The sequence below is a fragment of the Eulemur rufifrons genome, chromosome 18 (genome assembly GCF_041146395.1).
Source record: "Eulemur rufifrons isolate Redbay chromosome 18, OSU_ERuf_1, whole genome shotgun sequence".
Taxonomy (NCBI): Eukaryota; Metazoa; Chordata; class Mammalia; order Primates; family Lemuridae; genus Eulemur; species Eulemur rufifrons.
The window spans coordinates 30,927,836-30,954,819 of NC_091000.1; the positions used below are offsets into that span (position 1 = coordinate 30,927,836).

Consider the following 26,984-nt stretch of genomic DNA (forward strand, 5'->3'; position numbering starts at 1 on the left):
CATAAGGGAAGAGTATATGAGGAATGACTAATGAGCACAGTATGCACTTCCATTCTTGGTAGGAAATTAGGAATATTTTACTCTTTCATGCACTAGTTAACTTTCATTATTCAACTACAGAATATACTATAGGCTGTATATAGAATACACTAGATTTAATCCTAGAAGCCTGAAAAAATGTAGTTTGGCTTCCTGGTCATATCTTAATGGGTGGAAGCTGGAAATGGAACAGACTCCATAAAACACAGTCTAATGTCTGCAGGAGAAAAAGATGAATGCCTAGACACTGCATTCATCTGAATGTAATTCCTTAATAAAAGGTACAAGGAGAGAGAGAGAAAGTGATTTTTTGAAAAACACTGAAAGATTGGATTAATTTTAGGTTCAAGACAGAATTCTCCATAATGCTGACAGTGGGCACACAGGTGCTCAGCAGGAAATTCATGGTGGTTACTTCATTTGGGGACTGAACCAGGGCATGTGTGGGGCCTGTTGGATATATCTGTGAGTTATTCTGGTCCGTATGTGGTTTTTCCATTACTTTTTTTGTGATATTTGCGAACCATCCATATCTCTCTGACCTGTAGAAGAAGCCCAATAAATATTTGTTGAATTGAGTTTAAAAAATTTTGGACTGTGGTAGTTGGGCAAACTGTAAGGTGAGGGAGGGTAATTTTCTGTTGGTAGATATGTACTCGACAGGAATCAGACAGGACTGGAAGAGATCTTTACCGAAATTGAGTCTGAATTTCTCATTCTACAGAGCGAGAAGTGAAGCCAAGAGTTTTGAGGTAGCTTATACAAATGTTTTCTCTGGTTGGGAAAACTAAAGTCTAGAAAGGAAACAAAGCCTTTGCTTATGGTAGACAAGGACTTCTCAATGCAGATCACATACAGCCAAGAGCCTTCTTTTGCCACCTTGATATTTGGAAGGAAGGCTTCTTGAAATGGGTTTTATTATGCACCATGTTGGCTTGAGAATAGGTTAAGTAATGTCTGAAACACAAATCTTAAAAAGTTTTGCACCAGAAATACCTAAAAGACAATAATGAGGCACAAAGGTGTAGTTTTCAAAATAATTTGGAAATTTTGATTTATATGGCATTAGTGGAGGCATGCTAATGGCTATATATATTATTAATTTAAAATTAGTTAAGAACTAATTGGGCAGTTTGGGAATTATGCAAATCTTCCACTTTCTTCTTTCTGCTACTTGCATTTTTATCACTTTACTGTTTATGATTCTTTTTACAAAAGAGGACAGAAGAAGGGAGAGTCGATGAAAAATTTCCCTACCTAGCAGCTCTGATAAAGACTTGTGGAGGAAAATTGAACCATTGGCAAAAAGGAGCTTTAGGCTTATCTGCAAATTTTAGTCAGGGCATTCACATCATAATAACCTGAAAAACCAAAGGAGGAGATATATATATATATATGTATATATGTGTGTGTATATACATATGTATGTGTGTGTGTGTGTATATATATATACACACACACACATGTATATATATGTATGTGTGTGTGTCTCTATAGTTTAAAAGTGCTTTAGTCCAGCATCAACCAGTAAAGGGAGATCAACCCTTTGATCTTAACTGTTGATTTAATTGATGACAATGGGTTTCACTGGCCTCAGAAAGAAAGTAAAAGAAAATAGAAAAAGGATAACAAGAATACAAGCTAATTCTTTGGGGGCTCAATCCATTCTTCTGTATAGGTATATGTGTATCCCCATGCAGTCACATAAATTATATTTGCACATATCGCCAGAATATAACACCAATGACAGTACAATATCATTGATATCTCAGAGTTGTTGAGATCTGGAAAGAGTAGAGTTTCATTCTGTTAGGAGACGTGTTTTGGCTGTTTTTCCCTCCCTTCGTCTTTCAATGAAAGGAAGTACAAGCATTCTGCTGACAGTCACTGATGGTGTCATTGATGAAAACGGTGGTTTTATGTGGTTCTCCAAGTACTGCACCCATAGGCATCTGGAGAAGTAATTCAAACCTCTCTGGACCCTCCAAGATGGGCTGCCCCACATCATCAAGGATTGTCACTTGGAATGTCTGCATGCGCATTCCTGGAGCAAAGTCTAGATTTCGGATGATGCCAACATAATCTATTCCAGCTGGTGGGAAAGGAAAAGGCACTAGTGAGACTGTATGATTCATTGTCATAAATTTTCCTTCAGAGAAAAATGAGAGGTCTCATCAACCCTGCCACATTCTCTTTTGTACTCAACACTCCCAGAATCATATTTTGTGGGCTTGATCCCTGGAAAGGGGAAACTTCCGTAGTCTACCAAATGCCATGTAGTCCCTCATGCCATGCCCCTGTGCCCTCCTCATCAATGCTCCACATGTCTAGACCAGGCATGTCACCTTCCAAGCATTTCTACAAAGACCCCACTGATTACACTGAAGGCAGCTTCAATTTGAAATGGACGGATTTGCCTTTTTTATTTTTAACTTTGAAGATAAATATCATGAATTTTATTTTGATTAAGTTTCCCTCATTCACCTTTGCCAGACATCTGGTTGAATCTTGCAATATTCTGCTGAATTTTACTCAGCCATGAAGTTCTTCCATCGTCTGGGTTGTTATGAATCATTTTTTGCAAGCTGGGCCACTATTTGAAGCTACTTTCAAATAGTAGCTTCTTTGCTACTATTTGAAAAGTCATCAAATGTAAGGATAGCAACATCTGAAATGGAATTAATTGGAAATCTCTGAGTGATATAAACTAACACATAAGAAAATCGAAAAACAAATATGTGCATTGTCTCACATTATCTCTCCATAAAATACCTATTAATTGCAAAGGGAAAAAGTAACATTATCGTGGGGAAACCTGGCAGGTACCACCTTCACCTTATCCTAGTGATCAAAGCTAACACCACCAGTAATGGTGTAAATTGAAATTGGGTGCCATTTGATAGAATGCAATGAGAACACAGTATTATCTTTGCAATATTCTTGCTAAAGATACATAACCTGAATCTAATTATGACGTAGACAAACCCAAACTGGGAGGACATTGTATAAGCTACAAAAACTGGCTTGTAATCTTTAAAAAAATCAAGGTGATGAAAGTCAAGAAAGGACAAAGGAATCGTTGTGGATTGAAAGAGATGAAAGCAGACATGACAACTAAATATAATGTGTGATTCTGAACTGGATTCTTTTCTTATAAAGGATGATTTGGGGACACTTGGTGGAAATTAAATGAGGTCTGAGGATTAGACTGTAGAAATGTTATCAAGTTAATTTTCTGATTTTAAATGCTTGTTTTGTGGTTATATAGCAGAACGTCTTTGTAGGAATTATTAATACATTCTAAGTTTTCAGAGAGGTGGTTCCAAACACTGGCAACTTAACTCTGAATGGGTGAGGAAAAAGAAATTTCACCGTACTTGTTACTCTTCTGTAAGTTTGAGATTATTTTTAAAAATTTAAAAAGACATCAAATAATGACATTAAGAAAACAAAACAAGATTATGGTGAAAATTACCAAGTTGGGAAAGAAGGGAAAGAGAGTTTTGTATCTCATGCGCTTTGATTCAAATCTTGGTTCATTGCTTACTTGTATAAATTATTTAATCTTTTTGAGTCTCTTCAGTTGCAAACTGGGGATAATTGTAGCTACCGTACAAGGTTATTGTGAAGATTAGAGATAATACAGCAAAGATGTAGCACAGTATCTGGCAAATAGTAGGCATCAAGTTATAATTATTATTAATTTAACAAATTATAATCATTATAAATATATATGCAAAATTAATAGTTGTTGAATTAGCCTGAGCAGTTGTCAAATATTTACTTGGTCCCATAGATTATCAAATCTAAACTATTTGCTCTGCACTCTCCTGTTTAAACCCATGAATCACCACCCCAAGCATGGACATTACTTCTCTTAGTCCATCCCTACCTGAGAACTACCAGAAGCATCATTAGTTTTATGCAAAAGGATTTATCTAAATGAATTTGAATTTCTTTTCCAAACCACATGCAAAAAATTTCCAATGAACCAATTGGTTTATTCACTTTTGGTTCCATGGATACATACAGAATGAGAAATGACCCTCTTTCAAAATTAAAAAAAGAAAAAAACTAGTAAGGATCATTACTGGTTTGATGTACAGTATCCTGTGATATATTTGCTGAAGTGTTATGTCAATTCTTCCAAATGCAAGCAAAATGGCTGTCTTCGTTTTCTTTAACTGTTTCTGGGTACATGATGAAACTGGGTTCCCATTTTCATAGATAAATGTGTGTTTTACTTTCTTTATGCCTCATCAGTTAGTGTAGATTTTTAGATTGCTCCGTTTTATTTACAGGCTTTTTGCTTTTACCTTAACATATTCTCATGGGTTTTAAAGGTGTATTATGCTAGTCCTGACCTACACTGGCCATCCTTATCCCAGGAGACCAAAGGTCCCAGCTGCACATGAGAAAATGTGGGCATCAGCATAGATGGGAATGTTCCTTTCTTTTCCTATTGGGTCCTGCTGTTTTTTTCTGGTAAAGCAACTGATGGGCTCACGAGAGGAAGTGGTATCCAGAGTCACCTAGCCCCACTGCCAGCGAGGTCTTCATCGTCCATGTCAGGACACGCAAAGGTGAATGGGACATGACATAGGCCAAGGAAAATGCCCAAGAGTCACAAGTGAAAACCTGCTCTCTTCAAAGGTCTAATGCGTGACTGGATTCTTCCAGGAGTTGGGACTTGCTCAGCCATTATGGGGTATCTTCATCTGAAGTATTGTTTAAGAGCAGCTTAATGGATCTACAAATATTGTGAACTTTGGAAAATTAATTTGAGCTCATGACAAGCAAGTAGGTAATGAATGAATCATAAGGGCTGCTGTTTGAATATTCTACTTATTTTGTAAATAGCAGAAGTTGTAATATATACAGTCTGTGTGCTCAGGTAGGAGAAACTTTAAATCAGAGCCCATCACCAAAGACTAGGCATGCATACACTTGACAGACTGGACCCCATCATAAACGCGTATGATGATGATATATTCTTTAAGGGGCCCTCTCACCTTCTGCTGACTCCTGCTCTGTCTTCCTGGAGCGCACGGTGACGGATGATGCTTGGGAAAGATCAGTGCCTGTTCTCCAGACACAAACCTCCACGTAGCCAGCACTTTCATCCACATGATACTCAGCATCCCGAAAGTGCAGGGCAGGTTCTAGGGAGGCACGAAAGGACAAACTGAGAATGCTTCAGCCTCCCAGGCATACTGTCTCCTCTGGCCCTGTGTGAGCCTGGGCATTTGTCACAATTATCAGGCTTGACAGATCTCACACAGGTACTGTTTATATATAGCTCAGGAGAAAAAAATAAAAACACACAAAAAGCCACATCAAAGACTCACATGCCAAGACTTTGACTCCAGGAAGTGCCATGAGATAAAATCGTTTTGGATTCTATTCATTTTCTGTTTTAAGAGCTATTACATAGAAGAAATTTCCCTATTGTGGAAAATTGGCCGATCAGCTCTAACTCAGCCAAGTCAGCTATTGTTTGGAAAAAGATGATGGGGAAGTTTAGAAAAGCTTTTTCTTGGGAGAAAATTGCTCTTTGCGTGGAGAGATCGCTGAGCCAGGATTCTGAATTTGGAGACTGGTGCTGTGCCTTTTCTATGGCATTTCCGGATCACAGGGACAGACAGAAACCCCAGGTCTGGGGATGGGGTTGGGAGATGGGGGAGGGTGGGAGGCGTCCCATTAGCTGCAATGCCAGAAATGCACTCCGGGAGGCTGAGAAATGGCTCCCGAGAAAGAGGAGGCTGAGGGAGACCAGCGCAGGCACCATGCTTCAGGGGCATGTGGAAGGGAAATGTACATCTTCTAAAAGGGGAAAAGTTTGACAACGAGAATGTTGATCTGGCAAAGCAAACATACCCATCCACACACAGTTCACTCTCTTCTAAAAAGTAGTTTATGAACTTGGCTAACTATTTAAAGCTTATTCAAGGTTTAGCTGTTACACTAGATATACACTGTTATGAAAAAGATTTTGAAATGAATGTTTTTGCTTGGGCTGTGATATCTACAGGCAAAAAAATATAAACATTAAGACAAGCAGCTTCACCATGGATGAATGATCCCCTGAGACTGTAAAATGGAAAATTAGTTTTAGAGATGACACCTTTGCAAACATATTGCAATGCTAAAGCATATCTGAATTAAAGCTAAAAATGTGAAGGGTAGATATCAGATTTAATAAGTATTATTTGCTCAAGATATATTTTAGCAGATCTTTTAACTGCTGAGGGAAGTTTTACCATGGCATATAAGACCTCTCATAATCTGATTTGAGTCCATTTTTTCAAAATTCTTTTTTTGAGTCCATTTTTTTCCCTAGAATCATCTGGTACCACACGCCACTCTGTGCCCCGTGTCCCAGTTACACCAAACAGCTCACAATGCACCCAGCATAGCATGCGTATATGAGTCTCCATCTTTGTAGGTGATGTTCACTGAGCTGGAACATGCCATTTTGGTGAATGCCTACTCATTCTTTAAGACTTTGATAAAAAGTTACTTGCTCTGGGAAGCTGTATTTAATTCCTTTGAGAAATTAATCATTCTTTACCACGTGCTTCCATAACATTTGGAATAGTTCTATTACTGTAGTGATGGATCACACTGGCTGTTTGCTCAGCTCAGGCATGCGGCAGGTGGGAGGCCTGTGCTCAGAGAAGGGTGGTGGGGACATCCTCTGCTTTTCTTTTCTTTTTTCAGTTGACATATAATAATTGGACATATTTCTGGGGTGCATAATGGTATTTTGTTACATATTATATAAAGTGATCAAATCAGGGTAATTGGCATACCCCATCCTCTCTTTTCTTACCAAGAACTTACTCCCCATTATGGTCAATGGATATGATGCCTTGAAGGTTGGGACAGGAAAGGAGGAGGAGAGGCAGGACAAGCAGGAAAGTTCTTTCTTGATGGATATTTCCATAGTTTTCAGTACTCTCTGGTCTTGGAAGATGGAAGAAAAACTGATTCTGTTTCTCACAAGCACTTTCATGAGTTCTTTGAAGACCTCTCACTCTCACAGTTGGATATCTCTCATCTGCAGTTCCCTTGATAAGGATGAAACGTCTGCATTCTGGCTGGTCACTTAATCCTTCCTCAGCCCATTAAACGTCTGCATTCTGGCTGGTCACTTAATCCTTCCTCAGCCCATTAGCATTTGGTGAGACCTCTGTTGAGGACTGTTCAGCCCTCCAGGTGGCACTTTTGGACAAGACCCAAGATAAGTTTATGTTGGCTGTCTCTTGCATGCATGACTCGTGTGTGGCTTACGGTAACCCTCCTGCATCCTCTGCCTTGATAATCTCTAGGAATACTGCTTAATCTCAATGCAATCCCTCTCTTTTGCTCACCCATCAAAGCAACCAACCAGCTTATCTCCCACATTGAGATTTTCCAGGCAGATCCCGTCCCCAATTCACTGTGTCCTCACATTGCAGGTGACACACATTACACTTCCCAAATGGTCTCCTTAGAGCCCCTTCTCTTAATTTAGCACCTCTTTGGAAAGTGGAAATGTTAAAGCTACTGTTCTAATGTGCTATTCTTCATATCAGAGCCCTATAAATTTCTTGAGGTCAGGGACCATATTCTGTATGTCATTGTACTGTTCATGACACAGTGGCCAGTATAAGTACAACAGGAATTTGTCAAATGGATAATTTTAACTCAGTTCTGACATATTTTTAACTCAGTACAAAGTTTTTTTGTTTTTTTTTTAAGTTTGGACAAAGTGACCTGATTGTTTATTAAAGAAATTATCCTGTGTGGTATTGGGAAAAGGTAAGAAGAAAAATAAAAAAAAAAAATTTGGATTAGTTATGTTGCTGTTCAGAGGAAAAAAATGCAAGAATACAGTAAGATATAAAGCGTGAGAGGAAAGTGTCACTTGGAAAAAGCATCATGAAATTCTTTCCTGATGCTTTATGTGTTGCACATCAGGAGATTTGTTGTAATAGAGAAAACGGCTCCTCCGCAAAGCTCGGCAGAGTCTCCAAATAGTCCCTACCTTAGCTCTGGCTGAAAAATGGAGATACTAGCAGTGATTTCCAAGGACAGGCAATGACATCGTGCTCATGTTAAATGGATTCCACAGCCACAGATGCATTTCTATCGCCTTTAAAAGAGAATGTTCTTTAAATGGAAATAGGGAGGAAATATGACAAGGTGGGAAGTGAAGTTCTCAAAAGAGATACGATCATCATTTAAAATGAGTTCAGTGTCCATATTCAGAGAAATTTAATGCCAAGTCTTGCAGGTGAGATGACAGATATACTGCTGGTAGACTTGGAGAAACCACACAGAACAGGACGGATACCAAAAGATGGAATATAGGAAAATGTCTTCCCTTCTGTTGGGAAAACAGCAGATCTTGAACTCCTGGCCTCAAGTGATCCTTCTGCCTCAGCATCCCAAAGTGCTAGGATTACAGCCACCACACCCGGCAGGGAAAACAGCAGGTAATTTGTATATAAGATAGTGTGAGTGATATTTCTCTTTCCAAAACAATTTATTCCCAATAAAACTAGATAATCAAGGGTAATATTCCTAGTAGGCACTCCCCAATATCTCTTTGGTTTAACAGAAAATATAATACTAAATTTCCATAAAGAAAAGAAATATACTAAAAATTCATACACATTATTTTAAGAAAAACAATTACTATCTTAATTCTAATGAAGACATTTTTGAGAAGAAAAGCATACAATGAAGAAAGCATCAACATCAGGGCCTATCCTTATTCTTAGCTTTTGATACTTGTAAAATTGTGTTTTGGAACTGAGCTTAGCCCTTGAAATTTTTTTTTCCTTTTAAATGGAGCAAAATTGGTCTATAGCGTATTTCTGAGATCTGCTCCATAGGGTGCAATAGTACTAAGCAAAGTGATTGAGGAGACCACACAACAAACAAACAAAAGAACAAATAAAACACCACCTCTAATTTCACTCATGTTTTACCTTGTTCTATGATTGTTTAAAGACATAATCTCAAACAGAATAATATAGTACATGATATATTCACCATACCTACTTGGAGCGAGTATGCACTGTTCAAACTCTACTCAATCTGTGTTTATCTCTTGGCACAGCTCTCTGGTTAGTGGAAGCTCTGTGCTGTATCTATAAAGCAGTCACATTAATTTGGGGTCTATAATAGCAGCCCAGTCTAACCCTGCTTAGATCTGAGCACAGCAACTCACAGCCACTCAGATCCTCACAGAGGCATGGTGAGAAGAGGAAGCAGTAAAACTAACTTGAGCCTAGTAATAAAATAGCCTGATCCTGGCCCTGTCTTTATAACCCTTTTCTTTTAAAAGTGCTCCTTATAGAAAGGGCAATTGAGACCTAGAAAAATAATACTGGGCTTGATGCCTTTTTTGAACAGGGCTGGTGTTGAGGAGTGAGGAGGACCTCTCTTCTCTGGCTGAATTTCAGCTGGGCTCCCCAGGGACTGGGGCCGAACGTCCTGCCAGGTAATCCTAGGAGGAGGTCCAGATGCTCCACATGAGGCCCCCTGTGCCACTTGACTCACACACTTATTATTGTGAGCGATGATCCTTACACTGCTAAGATGAAGGTGCTCTCGGGCAGTCCTGGTTGGGTGTTTAAATACTTGACTTAGGTCCTCTTCTTGGCTTCCTTCCAAGTCTTAGGTCCCCTCCTTGTGCTTTTTTTTTTTTTTTTAATAAGTAAAGACATATACAAATATTTAATCTTTCTGCATTGCTATATTGCTCTTGGTGATGTCTATGTATGTGAAAAGCTACTCACAGTTTTTGAAGAACATAAAATAGTCTTTCAAAAGATCATTTAAGCTAGATTTGCCTTTTAACTGTTGAGAGAAAGTGCAAGAAGGAGGCAGCTATTGCTAAGAGTCCTGAAGCAGGAAATGGGCTTACCGTCAGCATGATCAGCCAGGATGGTCACCTTGGTGGTGGGGAACTTGGCTCCCAGTCGCCCTCCCATTGGCAGGCTCAGCGAAACCCTGAAGGATTCCTCCTCTTCATAAAGGGAGTCGTCAACGATCAGGACCCGGCAGGTCTTCTCAGTCTCATCCTTGCCAAAGCGGAGGATGCTGGTGTGGTCTTCTGGACGTGAGATGTAATCAGAGAAAGAGAACACTGCCGGAGGAACCGTCCCTGTAGCAGAACCTATAGGAATATGAGAAGGAACAGGGAAGGTGAGAAGAAATGGAATTGCAAACAGGAAGCCTGCCGCCTACTGGTTCTTCAACCTATTTTTACATAATTATCTGAATGATAATGCACACTTATCTCTTACATCACAAATATTAATATTGTAATAAAAAGGCTTTCAGAATAGACTCTAGTATTTTAATATGATCCAGATCCAGATTTAGTGGTGCTTAAATAGGGTATATTGAATAAGGTTTATTTAGATTAGGGGCTAAATGAACTGAAGGACCATAGGATGGCAGGGCTGGCTTAGCCCAATTCTTTCATGTTATAAATGGGAAAACTGAGTTGCAGCGAAATTAGAACTAGAGAATCCACAGCATGATAATTGTGTAGAATTTTTCCTGCTCTTGCTCTGCCCATGTTGGCAGAGCTGTGAGCAGCATCTGTGTAATCTGATCCTCACACCTGACTGGAGTTCCACATATGACACCATAACACAGCCACAAGGTTACCTGTTATTGTACAAGGAGTGCAGGCTTGAATAGAGGATTTCAGGTTAGATTTGGTGCATTTAAAATTTTATTATAATAATTTACTTACATTAAAATTCACCAGTGTAAATGCACAATTGGAAGAGTTTTAGCAAAAGTGTATAATCATGTGACCTCCACCACAATCATAACAGAGAAGATTTTTGTCCATCCACAAAAGTTGACTTGTACTCCTTGCAATCCATTCCTTCCCTATCTCTCAGCTTCTGGGGACCACAGATCTGCTTTCTGTCACTATACACATATTTGCCTTTATGAGAATTTCATATAAATGGAACCATACAATACTTAGTCTTCTGTGTCTGGATTCTTTCATTTAGCACAATGCTTGTGAGATTCATCCATGTATCATGATTTTGTTCCCTTTTTTTGTTGACTACTATTCCCCATTGTGTGGCCACACCACAGTTTGTTTATCCATTTACCAGTTGACAATTGGTTTTTTTCTATCTTAGCTATTCTGAACAATGCTATGAATATTCTGGTCCTGGTGTTTGAGTGGGGATATAATTTTATTTCTCTGGAGGAATACTTAGGAGTAGGAATTCTGGGATTCAGTGCATTTTTGTAGTATTAAGAATAGTAACACATAGGTTTAGAGCAAAAAAGGTGAAAAGTAGTCACGGTAAACTTAAATGATTTAGGCAGACCAGATTTAGGCAGAACAAAGACTATAAATAACTCAGTATACAAAGTGAGCAATTTTTGAAAAGTATAAATATTTCCCAGCACACCTCATCTTAATAAGAAGCAGTGGGGATAGGACAGTGAGCTTCTGGATTGGATGCTCCAGTCTTGTGAGGGGCCTTCTTGCTTATAGCTATGGTCTGTGCCCAATGCATGATAACACCAATGCCCACCGCCTTCTGAACATAAATGCAAGTTTATATCTAGGACTTTGTGCTGCATGTGTAGTTATAGATTGTTAGAAAATGAAAGTGATCTCCAACTGACTTCAGAGGCTTTGCTTAGAAGGGCACTGCCTCACAAAGCGTTTTAGAATGTTTTTTCAAAGGAACCAATTTTAGAATTATCAGGAAGTAACAAATTGACTGTTTTGTTATTCTGGGAACATACAAAAAAGTCATAGCTGGAGAGTTGGTGAGAATAAAATGTTTGCTGGGGCAGAGAGCAGAAACGGATAGAAACGGACAGACTATCTATTTCAAGGGAACTACCACTCAGAGGGGAAGTTAGCCAGGTTTCAGTGTGGGTGTAAGCTTTTTAATCTTATTCCTTTATGATGTTCTTTCCCTGGGAGAACCTAAGCATGAAAGAGTCCTCTGAGCTCAAGTCATCCAGGAGAGGCTGGTTCTTGGAATGTCAGATACAAGCATTATCACTAAATGCAAGAACAGGCACTCCCCAACCAAATGGGAAGGGAGGTAAGTGGCTAGCGGTGTAGAAAGGCTCACAGGATAAGATAACACTCTGTCTGGCAGGGATAGGATACTTTCTGCGTTACAGGACACTCAGAAAAAAGGAGAAAAGCTCTTATAACAGACTAAGTAACAGCCAACCTTTTTAAAGATCCAGATGTCTACGAAGGACTAAACCATGAAGAATACCTTTTTTATTTTGCCTAGTCATCAAGCGTGTAGAATGTTGGTGTGACAAGTGGAATGACAAAAGATACTTGTCAGAAACTGCATGCTTCTTTCCTCAGGATAAATGGCAAAAGCAGATACTGTATACATTGGACACACATACTGTCTTCATTAAATATAACTGTATTAAATCTCTTTCTCAATATATTTTACCTAATGAATAGTCAAATAGTGATTTATCCAATAGTTCAGGAAACAAATGTGATTGAGCTTTTCCCCTTTTCTGTTTAATTTTTTTAGCTGACCAATCCACTTATTGAAATAGACATGGCATTTAAGTTGGTAGATTTCTGGGTTAAATGAAATACTGAACTAGAATTCTTCTTGAAAATCATTTCGCTGTGGAAGTCTTCCAAAACAGAAAGTAAAAAATACATTTCAGCAAGTTTTTAAAATGAGTTGATGAAAAAAATTTTCTAATCAAATGTTATTTAATAAAAATTTTGGTTTATCTAAATGGCCCATTCCTTTTGGGATTTTAGAAAATTTACTTTGGGAAACAATTTGATAAGTTATAGTTAGTAGTCAAGAACACAGAATACTGGCATTAATTAAGTAAAAGATTTAAAAAATCTCTATTTTATATGCAGCAAGTTAAGAATCCCAGGACTTAGAGGGAAAATTCTGTTTGGAAAACATCACATACAACCTGAGGTAGAAGATAAAGTTCCTGGCTATGGTGTCTACATACCCCTTATTTAATAGTGAAGAGTCTCCAAGAAGTATGAATGTGTGGTTTTAAGGTTGTTATGAAAAAGACATGTTAGTAATTAGGTCTCAAGCTTTGTCAGGGCAGCTTGACCAGTAGTGGTACATAGCATCTTTTGAGAAGCATTAGAGAAGATTCACACAAAATGTCCCTCATTGTTTGCAGAGTTGTAAGTCAAGATGCACGAACAGTGTTACTGAGTATGGGTTTAATTCTCCAAAATTAAGGTTAGAACCAAAGGATTACCCTAAGAACTCCCTCCCTCAGCGTGGTGGTCTGATGAGAAATGTTTTAACAAGCAGCTCTCCAAACAAAACAAAACAACACGAAGGACACAAAAAGCCAGATTTGTAACCTTGGCTGATTTTTGTTGTATAATTATTCCCACCCTGGCCAATTTCTGCTATCAATGTGAAGTCACTGAACCCAGAGCCGGAAAGGGATGTGCACCACCAGCCCTCGGGAGCACGGACCAGCACACCACCCCGTCCACGATGATTAGGGCTGCCCGGCCTCCCTCACCACACTTGGCAGTCTGCCAGCCCATGAAGTTATTTTAAAAATTATTTCTTTACAAAAGAGTATATATGGCTCAGTCTCTGTGGCTACATATTACACTTGCTTTATAAAAACCATAAATGTTAGTGAGAAAGTCCCATCAGGAAACTACATTCAAGGGTAACTGAATCATCATCTTACAGTATTTGATGACTTCAGGAGGTGGCCAGGGCATTTTATGTTGTCCAGGAGTCAAAGACCCATCTCCTGGTAGTCAGCTTGGGGCATTTTTTACTTCTCCACATTGTCTTTCATTATTACGTTACTTGATTATAAATTCTTTTAAACATACAAATTTCCTTTAATCTATACTTTTTAAAAGGGCAGCAAGATAAACAATGGCCCCCGTTTAAAAGTGCAGCAGCTAACACCTGGTCGGAGCAGGAAGATGTTGGCGCCCAGGTCCCGTTCACTTCCTGCCCCAGAGGGTCTACCATTGGGTAAGAGGAAGTGAGCGGAGAGAAGGGGGCGTGGCCGGGAGCCCGACGGGGCCTTGTAGGCGGAGGAGACTTTGGGGCTTCCGTTTCCAGCAGTTTGGCCAGCTAGGCACTCTGGGATGGCCTCATACTACAAAACAACTAGAAGAAATAATTACTCTGGCTTTTCTGTGCTCACAGGAAGTACGAAAAATTATCAGAGGCCAAAGGAAAAAAAGCCCCAAAACTCAAAACCTGAAACCCCATAACCTATAGAAGGGATTCCCACTCAGAAGCTGGTGTCCTCCGGAGAGAGCAGGTACAATACTGCCCCTGCAGGGGAGCCAGGTCTTGGATTTAGGGAAAATCTGATCATCCCTGAGGACACAGCAGCAGGAGTGCCCTCTGGATCCTGGAAGAAGCAAAGCAAATCCTCCCTGGTGGAAGACATCTTCAAGCCAAGTCCCCGGATCTTTCACAGATTCGGATCCAATATAAGTGAGAAGGTCTTAAACGCACAGAAAAGACATCTCCACAAAGAGAACTTTAAATAGCAGACTTAACATCAGTGGAAGCCGGAAGATAGTGGAATAATGGAATAAGTTCAAAATGCTGGGAGAAAATAACTGGAATTCAAGATTGGAGTTGAAATAAAGACGTGTTCTGATAAACAAAAAACACAGAGAGTTTACCCCCAGCACAACTACAGTAAAGGAACTTTTTAGCAATGTAATTTATACTTCAGGAAGAGGAAAAATTGATCCCTCTCAAAACCCTTTGAGATGTAAGGTATAACTTATACACTTAGATACTTATAACCTATACACACAACTATAATCAAATAAAACAACACAATATTTTCTAAAGGAAAGAAAGGAAAAGGTCTTTCACCTGGACGTGCTTGGAACTTTCTCAGAATAATCTGCCTTCTGCCTTTTTCTTAGCATGACCCAGAGAGAAAGTCCAATCAGAGAGATGGGGCTGGGTCCTTTGCTTCTGGTTTACCACACTGACCTTTTCAATTCCATAAAGTTAATCATTTAAAAACCTTAACATACTTGACTTGGGGCTGACCAAAAACCACAGAATGATTCAATGCTATTCCTATTCATTTGGTTTTAGGTTCTGTGGTTTGCTCTTCATTGGCTGTTTCTTCCAATAAGAGCAGTTTTCTAACAGGAAAGTGACTGAGAGAGAAAAGATGGATGAGATCTATTTGAAGAATAAAATAAGGCCAAGAACTATCGAATTTGTAAGTCCTTGCGTAAACTTACAACATTTCACTATAGAGCAAGTTTTTAGTTGGGCTGGTTTTACCCTCTGGGGACATTTGGCAATGTCTGGTGACATTTTTGAGAGTCACAGCTGGAATTGGGGGATGCTACTTGCATTTATTTAGTATATAAAGGCCAGGGATGCTGCTTAACATTTTACAAAGCATAGGGCAGCCTCCACAATAAAGAATTATTTATCCAAAATATCAATGGAGCTAAGGTTGAGAAAAGGAAAAGAATAAATTTTCTTCTGCCCTGGAGGACAGAGGATTTGGCAGTAAGCAGAATTTATTTTGAGATATTCAAAAACAACTACAAAGACAAACCCTTGTAACACATCTTCAAAATCTTCGTGTTTGCTGTGTTTAGCTATATGTCCAGAGATGCACAGTCCTATAGCCTGTTCTTTAAGATTCTCTCTTGAAAGCACCAGATACTGCTAGCTCCATGTCATTTTAGCAATTCTGGAGTTTAACCTAGTTTTATTCCATTTGAGAAATGAAAAGTCAAGAGGAGAAAAAAGAGAGGTGAGGTGAGGTACTCCTTGAGGTCTTTCTCCTCTGCCAGCTGATTGCTGGAAGGATGTGCCTAGTTCTCTCTTCCACATGTACACTGGGGCTCTAGTTTGGGTCTTGCAGTGAGTAAGAGCCCAGGAGCCAGGGGGTGTGGCTGAGGCTGGGCAGACCTGCTCTTGTAGAAAGTGCACTCATGCTTTGCTCTGGGATTCACACTGGGCTTCTTCTGGTACCAGTGGCATATTCTCTGTCCACAACCAGAGTGTCTGATAGACAATTGTGCTAGGGTTTCCCAGATGTGAATGGGAGAAATGAGGTAGTAAACAGCCCAGTTTTGTAGATTACATGTAATTGCTAAGCTGGAAGGGTTCGCTAAGGGTCCACGCATTCCTCTGCCTCTGGAAAGAGCCATGCTGTGGAAGGACAAGCCAAATGATCTGGGAAGCTCAGAGTGTCTTCAGGGAGTCAGCTAGAATGGGGGGTACCTCCTCCCAAGTGGGAGGGCTACATCCAAACTTAGCTTCTCATAGGATCCCCCTGTGGGAGCCAACTTCCTATACAGTTCCAGATGTAAAGCTGGCATTCCCAGACAGCCCCCTGCATAGGGAGCACAAAACTCAGACTGCTCAGACCTCAGCCTGGACACTTGATTCTACACATAAAAGTCTATTTGCGGTTTAAAAAAGAAAGAAAGAAAGAAAAAAAAGATTATAATAGGGTCAGGGGTTCCTCCCTGGAGCACTAAACCACCATATGCATGGTAGCACTCTGACCTTTGCATACCTCTTTGTGGAATTATAAGAGAGTGAAAATTGTACATCTTATACTCATAGCCAGCACCATTGTGGTATTTGTCTTCATCTACTCTCCATGTATACTTAAATATCTCAGAGGATGAGAGGTCAATTTGTTTATTTAAACCTCTGGAAGTCTCGTTAAGATAAATGTTTAACACTTATTTTCATGTATAAAATGAACATGAGGTGTGTAAACAGTTGAATGGAAAGCAGATTCATCCTTTGTATGCTATTAATAATTAACAAATACTAAACATGGTTACAGATAAATGAAGGAGGTGGCTAGTTTTGTCCCGTGCTTTGATGGGGATCTCAAGTCTTCACCATTAAAGTTTCCATCTGCCAAGCCATCGCCTGCCTTGCTACCTGATGAAATGTCCATCATCAGTATTCTCAGACAATGATGTAGGGGCATTGTATTAAAAAAAAATTGTTTGGGAGAGAAGAAAAGCTGGAGGAATAAATTCTTCTTCACTGACAAATCAAAAGTAGGAGCATAGATTTGGAGAGACTGAATATATGAATGGACAATGGCCAGACTGTGTATAAAAACAGAAGTCTGACCCATAATCTGTAGCAATTAGTCCAGGACGCCAAGACAAAACCCCTGTAGCAACCAGCAGTCGAATGGTCAGTACTTAATAACTGCCAGCTTCCCTAATTTTTGCTCCCACTTAGGAAGTTAGAACCAGAGAAAGCCAAATATGCTCTCCTGACCAATGTCATAGGATGCCTGCATCTACTGAGCCTGCCTGCGGCTCCCCATGCCAGCAACTTCCTGTCAGGGAATACCCGATACCTTCCCTTTTCCCACTACAAAGCTTGCCCACTCCTCTGCCTGCCTTTGAGTCTCTGCCTAATGGAAGTGATGGTGGCTCACTTCTGTGCTATAGCAAGCTCTGAATAAATAGCCTTTTTTGGTTCTTGTTTGGTCGTTCTTTATTTATTTCCATAATTTTTGTTTAATGCATAGTTACAGATGAGTTAGTAAATATGACCTTGAGGAGGGGGACACAGAACAGCTGAATTTTGGCTGTATAGAAGTGGAGAATGTCAGAAAGAATAGAACCTTGTTTTGGGGTGTGAGGACACTTGGGCCCATGGTTGGGGAGAGTGTGCATTTGAGAGATGGGAAGGGAGCAGAAGAAGAAAGACTGAATAAAATATACAGACTATTTTGCAATATTGCCCAGAGGCAATGCTGAATATCAAAAATAAGAGTCCCTTATTTATATTTCCCACCAGCGTATATAAGTTATTTTCACATAAATGGCTCATTTCATCCTCACAAAACCTTGTGAGATAGTCAGAACTGATATTTCCATCCCAATTTTGAATACAATTTTATCCCTGGTTGAGGAGCCCGGCTCAGAGGAGTTAGGGCACCTGTCCAGGCCAGCAGAGGACAGCAGCAGGCGTGGGTGGTGAAGGTGTCTCAGCACCTCCCCTCGGCTTTGCTCACCACCCTGCTACTCCCAACCTCACCATAGTCCCTTTCTAGTCATTTTACTCCTGCATGCAAGGACCCCAGAGAGCCTCATACCTTGATGTGTAGAGCAAATGACCAGCAGTTCCTGGCTCACATCTCCAGACCGTCTTACTGGAATCAAAAGCTCTCCAACGTCCTCTTCTATTTTGTATTCCGCCTCTGGAATATAGACTGTTGATTCTAGAAAAGATGGCAGAAGACTTTTCAGCAAGATTTAGATTTGATAGGTGATATTTTATCACATCTGAACAGAAATATACATAGTCTTTGACCCCTACATTTTACAACATGATTAACTATATTAAATATAGTGAAAATGGGAGATATAATTTATTATTAAGTGGGGCTGAAGAGGCAGTGGAATTGGGTTTCCCTTTTGAAAGGTTAAAAGGGATAGCCAGCATTAAAATGGAAAGAAATCTTGCAGCAATTCCGCGTCTTTTTTTTTTTCCAGGTCAAATTTTAGGTCTTCTAAATAGAGATCACTTATTTTGGTACTTGTTTTACTTTTACTGTTTTTTTTTTTTTAATGCTATTAACAATTAGGTCATCTAATTTATTAATGAAGAGAAATATTTTCTTGCATTATTCAACAGACAACTGATTCAATATTTATTAAGCAAACACTGTAGGTAAGACACTGTGCTGGTCATTTAATATGTTGAGAAAAATAAGACTACAGGTCCTGTCTTTAATTTTTAAAAGAACATTCCCGCTGAAATGTACTGAATTGTGTATATATGCATGTGTGTGTTTATATGTGTGTGTGTGAGCACATATCTACTACATTATCAATATATTCACTGAAATGTCAATATGAATATTGGTCATGTCTTGTTGATGGAATTATGTGTACTGTTTTTCTTTGGGATTTTTAATGTTTTCTAAGCCTTTCCATTAAGCATGAATTGCATAATTGAAATATGTGTGTTTGCTTAAAAAAATAAAATTTTGAAGGAGGTTGTCCCTAGTCATTGATGGGGTTCTCAAGGCCCCACCATTACAGTTTCCATCTGCCAAGGCATCGCCTGCCCTTGCTGCCTGGTTGAAATGTCCATCATTGGTATTCTCAGACAATAATGTGGGGGCATTGTATTAAAAAAAAAACATTGGGAGAGAAAGAAGTACTAAAAGAATAAATTCTTCCTCACTGACATATCAAAAAGTAGGAGCATAGATTCTGAGACGGAATTGATGCAAGCAAGAAGGGAAAATATTGTAGGAGGTCTTTTTTTTTCTTTAGGAACTATTACTAAGTGATAATTTAGAAATCGATGTTAAATAGTTATCATATATTAACTTTTTTCATCTTTGCTTTCTTGCCCAGATTACTATCAGCAGATACTAGTATCAAGACCTTGGAAACACTGGTTCTGAGTTACAGGGGGAAAGGACCAGTGATAATTTTCTTTCCTCCACTTTACCCACTCTGACAGTCTACTATCTTGACAAAAAGTTGGCATCATGGAAGAAACTGAAACTAAGTTGAAGTTACAAAGGTCATGTGAAAAAAAATTGATACAATAGGACTGTTACTTAGGCATGTCCTCTATTTTTTCAGTCTAGAAAGCTGCCTTCTATCTGCTCTTCTAATCAAAATCCCATTCACTCTTCAAGACTCAACTCGAACCCTGCCTCCTCCACAAGCCTTACTTGCTTGGAACCATGAAGATCCCTCAACATTCTTCTCTCACAACTTTTGCTGTTTGTCCCACGTGTTTTATATTCACTTCATAAATGATTCATGTATCTCAGTGTTTCTGTCAACAAAACTGATCTGATATCTTGTTTGTTTGTTGGTGGGGGTGGTTTTCTACTTCTTTTGTATCTGCCCAAGTACAGAGCATATAGAAGAGTGTTTCTCAAATTGTGCTTCAAGAAAACTGGAATGCAGAAATTTTTAAAGGATATTCCTTGGGTATGACAAAAAAGAAGTCCACGTTTCACTTTGGGAAAACTGGATAAAACAAAGTTAAATAGTTTTCTTTATAGAAGAGTTTCTCATAATCCTTAATGTGCTAATGTGAATTACGATGCGTCAAAAGAGGGATGAAGGTTGACATGGTTTCTAGACTTATTTGACCATGAAAAGCTTTCCATCCCCTTGCAGACATTCGATTACACTAATGTTCTCTTCTGCAGTTTGGGACATGCCAGTACAGGGCATTCTTCAGAGTCCTGTGGAGCTTAAGACTACACCATGTTTGTAAGCTGTGCACTTCCAGATGCTACGTGAATTCATTCCTCTTCCATAATACTCAGCATGCCTAATTAAAATCCAAAGATGAATACTAAGCCCCCCTTTTAAGAAATATTCTTCTACTTTCACAAAAAGGGGCAGCAAACAGCATGATTACTGGTTAGAATTTTTTTTCTTTTAAATTTCTCAGGGGAAATATTTGCCGAATGAATGAATGAATGCATAAAACAAACCAATGAGTTCAAGAATATGATGTATACAACACTAGAGCCTCCTGGAACATGAGTTAAAACTAATGGTTTGGCTGGTACCCAGCAGCCATCTAGGACGATGATCTCTAGGTCCCCTTTTGATCTGGTATGTAGGCTGCAGGGGCTCCCGGAAGCCTATGGAAAAGATGGTGGAACTGGAATGAGCCCTGAGGATTAGCCATGTAGGGGCAGAGCTGGTTCACACCTGTGGTGTGCAGAAGGTTTACAGTGAGGACTTGTTTGTGTGTAAAAGGAATGCTGATAAAGATCCTCTCTATTTTAATCTATTACATTCCTTTTCAAAAATCCTAAGAGAAAATGAAAAATTCCTGTCTTGAAGTGATTTACTTCGCTTTGAATCATAATGGACCTGAACGCATCTAGTGGCTATGAAGCCCGAGGGAAGTATGGTTACCTGAAATGGACCCACGAGCCTGTGAGGGCTAATAAGGCATATCAATCAGTGTCACATACCATCGTCAGGGTCCACAATTTCAACTGTTGCCATTTCTGGAAACTCCAGTGCAGCCATGACAGGTTCCGACAGAATGATCTGGAAGGTCTCTGAAGTCTCGTATTCACTGTCAGATATAATTCTCACTCTCCATGTGGCTGTGGTCTGTCCAGGATTGAATTGGACCTGTTTGTTGGCCTTTCCTTTAAAATCTTTATCTTTTTTTGCAGTTTCATCTTTGGTTCCAATGCCTGAAGAAAAATCAGGAAACTGTAAACATAAAGCCAAGTGACTAAAGGTATATTCTCCTTTCAAAGTCGATCCTATTGTTGATGAAAGTAGATAGAAATTGTTTCTTTTAATGCTCCTGAAAGACCCTTGTAAATTACCTTCTTGGCTAAGAGAGTGTAGTAAGTGAGCAGAAGCGAAATGAGAGGAAAGTAGGGAAGGAGGGGTGACAGAGAGAAAGAAGAGAACAGAGAACAACCATTAACTTATTTATTCCAGCAAATGTTCACTGAGGGCCTCTGGTGTGCCAAACTCTACCAGGTATTGGAGATTTAGAGATTAGTAAGAAACCATCCCATCCCCTTGAAAGCTTATGGTCTAAAGAGAGAGACAGTAGAATATGAACTCTATGGAGGCAGAGATCTTTGGCTGTTTTGTTCACTGGTGAATTCCTGGGGATTAGGACACTGCCTGGCACATAGTAGGTATTCAATAAATATTTTTGAGTGAACATTTTGTAATTCCAATTTCCACAGGCTTTGAAAGAATGAGTCTGTAGGTTGTTTTCTCAAGCAGATCCTTACTCATGGTGGCTGGTTTCATGTGTTTAGTGATTTTTGATTATGAGAGAATTCTTAGTAATTTATCAGACAATTTAGTGCAGCATTGGTGGAAATGGAGAGTGGGGATAGATTTGAGCTCTGTTAGGCAATAGGAATGCTGAAGAGACTACAAGGGCAACAAAAATAGTGTTAAAAATACCCAATGTGAGATATAACTGTGAAAGGTGCTACCCCATTGAGACTAAGTATAATAGATCTCCCCTCAACCCAAAATGTTCAAGCAACATTCTAGTATTGTTTAGTTTTGATTTTAACATATCAATGAAGGGTCAATGAAGCAAGAGTTCCCATGCCTCACCACTGTAGGTCTCACTGTAAGGGTTAGACTCTGCAGTCATGTCATGTGCAAAATCAAATATTATGACCTGACACCAGCTATGGTGAAAACTTGATATAAAATGAGATTAATAGCCCCTTGTGTAATTCCCTGGCCTCATTCTCGAAGAATCTGAAAACTTGTAAAAGATACTCAAAGCCATAAAGCAGGAAAATAATTTCTAAGGTAGGATGGCTAGTGTTGTCTTTGCAAAACTGCTGAAGAAAGCCTGCATTCATTTTAATTTGCTAGTTGAGGGTGAGCGTCCGATATTTAGGAAGAGCCTCCTTTGGCCACATGTTGGAAGAGGAGAACATAAGGAAGAGTGAGTGACGTCCTCAGCAGGAGCTTGTGTAGACCTAGGTGTCACTGCTGAAGGAATGAAGCAGGCATGTGACTGTTTAGTTAGTATTTGGTGAGCATCATCTCTGTGCGAGGTAATGTCACACAGAATTAGGTGCAGCAACCACTACCCTTAAGAGGCTTTCAGTTGGTGGGGAGATAAACAGATGAACAGGTGGTTTCAATTCTGTTTGATGAGTGCCATGGAATAATAATGCTAGTTGCCATTTATTGATCATCTAATATGTGCCAAGGACCATGCCAGATTGATTTATAATCATTATTACAAATAATTCAGAAACACACCTTGAGATGGAAAATTTAACACATAAGGAAAGTGAAGTTCTTTTGAAAGTTACAAAAAAGAGTAAGAATCAGAGCAAGAAGTCAGACTCCACAGTTTTGTTTCCTTTTTCTTCTAGATCCTGTGCTTTGGCTGTTACCGTGGGATGGGATGAAGGCATTATGGAGACTTTTCTGGAGCAACAGAGTAAGATATTTTAGAGTTTCCATTCTGTGGTGTTGATGTGGGTTTAAGTAGTATTGCATAGAATAGAAGGCTGACTGTTGTTCACTTAACAACAAAGATTGGTGACTACTATACGCCCCATGCTCTTCTTGGGGTCGAATATAACCCAAGATGTAGTCTTTTGCCTTATGGAGCTGGAAATCTACAGGGAACGACAGACAAAGAGACACATGCTACATGCCAAGGATGGTTAAGAGCTGTGAAAACCCATCAAGCAGGGCGCAAGGATAGAGAGCGTGGCAGAGGTGCTGGTTTACACAGGGAGGCCAGAGGTCTTCTGAGGGCTTCAGTTAGTCTGCAGACCATCAAATGGCCTTTTTTCCCTTAAGCCAGGATATGAAATTACTTCTTGACATATTGACCCAACCCCACAAGAAAGCCTCGAGGTAAGGAATTGTGGAGGCAGAGCCCTACAAGAGAAAAGAGACGTATTTCAGCTGAAGTTCCTGGCAGCGAGTCCCGCCATGTGTTGATGATGTTCCCTGGGGTGTACACTGAGGCTGAGGGCCACCCAGAAGTCAGGTTGCTCTTTGGCTGACCTTTTCTCCCCGAAGAACAGTCTTATTGTAGAAGCCTCAAGCCCAGAGAGAAGACCGGGGAAAAGCCTGCCTGTGCTTGATTGCTTGTTTTCTCTCCAGCCCAGTTTTTCCCAGGCTTCTTGCCAACAGTTTTGGTATGTTGGCTGGACTCTGAGTGGAGTCCTGCATGTCTGGGAAACAGAATGCTCATTTGTGAAATGAAGGCAATATGTCCCTATCTGTCTTCTCAATAGGTTATGAAAATAAAGGCAAAACGATCTCTGAATGCTCTGGCAGCTAAAGATGTTATGAAAATGTAGTACACTATTAGAACGATTATTGTTAATTATTAATGATGATAATGAGATATATTATGCAGGCATTACATATGTGTCTAATCCAAGGAGACATATTTCTGTACTAGGTCCTTGTAGAACATAGACAAATTTGACACTGTGTGTGTCCTCAAGGAATTTATAACCCAACTGAAGGGCTAAAACAATTATACATAATCAAAAGAAATAGCTCGAACTAAACACAATAAGGCATCATGTACTCATAAATAATTTTTCAAAAGAAATAGCTAGAACTAAGCCTACTAATATATGCTTACAAATAACTTTCAAGGTAATTGACTTAGGAATTATGAGATGGCTATGAAACATCTTAATTTTTCTGGAGTCCTTTGAATTGTAAAAGAGAGAAAGAATGTAACTTGCCAGAAAGAGGAAAGCAATGGAGAGAGGATAAAAAATTGATATATATCTCAGCCCATAACTCTCATGGAGCAAAAACCATAGCACCATCTCATACATAGTTTTTTCTCATGTGTCATGTCACATTTTTGAGAATGTCATGAGCACCACCCCCAAGCCAGTTATTGATTCTCTTTCAATCTTTCTTGTAACTATTTTTAAGCCTAGATTTCATGTTTCCATGACTTTTCACCAACAACCAATCCAAAGTTACTTACTGATAAAGGATGTTTCTCCAAGGTATCCTCTGCGTGTGAGGGTCACTTCTAAGAACGTGGAATCTTCATCCACGATGTAGTATTCTTTCTCCAAAGAAATCCAAGCCCAGTTTAGGTGGAAAGGCTGATTTGTTAATTTATTTCCTCCTGTGATTGACAGGGGTAAGGGAGGAGTCAGCTGGAGTATTTGATGGAAAAAAATCAGTGATCAGGGTGTACATTTTGCTTCTGAAGCCAGTGGTTTCAAAATATACTCTCTATCTCTCTTTTTTGGTGGAGAGAGGAACAGTCCTTATTTTCTAGAGAATGGTCTGAGCATCATCTTAAATCCTATTCCTCCTGATCAATGTGGAGGGAGCCAGGTGCCTCCTATTCACAAAGGGCCGTATGCACTGGGATTCCAAAGAGCCAGAGCTTGGTCGTTTTAAATTCAGCTCATACTCACACCTCCATCCTTTCTTCTCTGCCTCTCTTGTTCCCTTTCTCTCTGCCTCCTCTATTTCTTCTTCTGCCCCATGATTTATTCTTTTGTATTATTTGCTCTCATATTACTCTAGAAATTTCTTGAAGGAAGTGCTCACATTATTTTTACTTATTTTAATCACTCTCGGGACCTAGTACAGTGTCTTGAACTCACATGCTTAAATGTTTAAAAACTACCCAAGTAGAGGGCAAAAGACAAGGATATAAGGGCTCTATCTGATTTCTTCTTGTCCACACCGGGCCGCTGGCCTCTTTGTGGATGCTCAGCGTGGCCCCTCATGGTGGCTGTGTGATGTGCGTGAATTGGAAGAAAGAGCGGGTTTTCCTCAGTCGGGGAGTGGTTGCTGCAAATTAATCACTCGCGAGAGGATGTTGAAATAGGACTCTTTATGACTCAGTTTCAGCTGATGGGTTGATAAATCGATATCAGATACCACACAGGTTATTGGCAGGGCAAGACAAAACCCCAGTTTTGCAGACTCCTAGTTCAGGGCTCTGTCTTTGACTCTGAGCTGCTGCTTTTACAAATCCTGGACCAATGCAATTCAAACACTTCAAAAGGAAACCAGGCAAAATTCATTGCAGATCAGGCCCTCTGAATCAAAACATGAATAATAAAAAAAGATTCGACAATTAGAAATAGAAACACTTCCACAGTGCAAACATAGCTAATCTGTAATTTGGTGGTTAAGAGCATAGACTCTTAACCCGATGGATACCGGTCCATATTCTGGCTCTGCCACCTACCAGGCATGTGATTGTGAGCAAATTATGGAGCTTTAGTTTCCTTATCCATAAAGATGATTATAGCATTATGTGCTCTATAGGACTGTTGTGGGAATCAAAGAAAACAATGCTACAAAGTGCCTGGCTCAAATGAGGTGCTCAATAAATGTGAGTTATTATCATTATGGTTTCAAAAGAGCATAGACTGGATTTATGCTAGGCTATATTGCACTTACGACTTTCCTTTCACTACGGACTGCTTAATGTGTATTTTTTAAGTTCCTGTGGCTAGTATCATAGGAACAGCCTTTTTCAGGACTGTGAACTCCACTTTTCTTATAATGCTTTGATTTTCAAAGTAGTTTCCTGTCACATTTCAGATTTCTTTGCAATCTGTCTACTTCTTGTCTGCACCCATAGCCAGCAACACTATTGTTATTTGTTTTGCTATACTTTGAGTCTGCCTAGCCCTTGAGCAAGATAAGTAAATGTGAAAGCATCACCCTCTTCAAGCATGAGCTGCTCAGTCACTGTAGCCTGACATCTTAGGCCAAGCCAGTGCTTTCTGCAAGCACATGCTTGCTGTTAGGTGCCACATCAGTTCAATTCTGGAGGAAGATAAACATGGTCTGGCTAAGTAAGAACTACTCTATGTATCAAAACACTTAAAGGAAAGATACTTTAAACGAAGTATGTTAGGAGGAAGAGGCTGGCAAAAATTGTTTCTAGTTCTAGAAGAATCCAAGAAGGTGAAATTCATCTATATATGCTTTAAAACTCTATGTATTGATATTGCAAAATAAAATCAACCCCAGAAATAGAGAAGTAAATATCTGAGAAATAACTTGATTGGGCTTTGGCTGAAAGTGGCTAAAATGTAGTAAGTATATGCACTGGCAGAGTACAACAGAAGAAAGAAGATTGATTATGAAAATCAAAATAAGCGATGATAGAGCTGCAAAGAGTCTCCTTTAAGGTATTTTCTCTTTCCCTTTCTCTACAAAGCAACCAAAATCAGAAATTAATGGCCCCTGGTATATTGATTATATGCTACAGATTGATTGCAAAAACCCACTCCTTGTCCTGTGTAATTTTATTCCAATTAAATTCCAATTAAATATGTACTAGGGGTTGAGCTAGTACATAATGCTTAAATCCTGAAGGCTCTACCATCACAAATGGCAGTTTCAGAAATAAACACTCAGGAAAGTTGTGTTATTGTAATGC

General features: G+C 39.4%; 1 protein-coding gene across 1 annotated transcript in view; it reads right to left on the reverse strand.

Annotated features, from left to right (window-relative positions):
* Positions 1 to 1,583: 1,583 nt before the first annotated feature.
* FREM3 (FRAS1 related extracellular matrix 3) overlaps positions 1,584 to 26,984 on the reverse strand; it is a 59,413-nt gene continuing 34,012 nt past the window's right edge. The window contains exons 3-8 of the mRNA XM_069493458.1: positions 24,549 to 24,695; positions 21,040 to 21,270; positions 18,169 to 18,294; positions 9,959 to 10,210; positions 5,052 to 5,201; positions 1,584 to 2,131 (exon numbers count right to left, since the gene is read on the reverse strand). Coding sequence (XP_069349559.1) covers positions 1,890 to 2,131; positions 5,052 to 5,201; positions 9,959 to 10,210; positions 18,169 to 18,294; positions 21,040 to 21,270; positions 24,549 to 24,695 — 1,148 coding nt within the window. The 3' untranslated portion in view covers positions 1,584 to 1,889. The remainder of the gene's footprint in view (positions 2,132 to 5,051; positions 5,202 to 9,958; positions 10,211 to 18,168; positions 18,295 to 21,039; positions 21,271 to 24,548; positions 24,696 to 26,984) is intronic.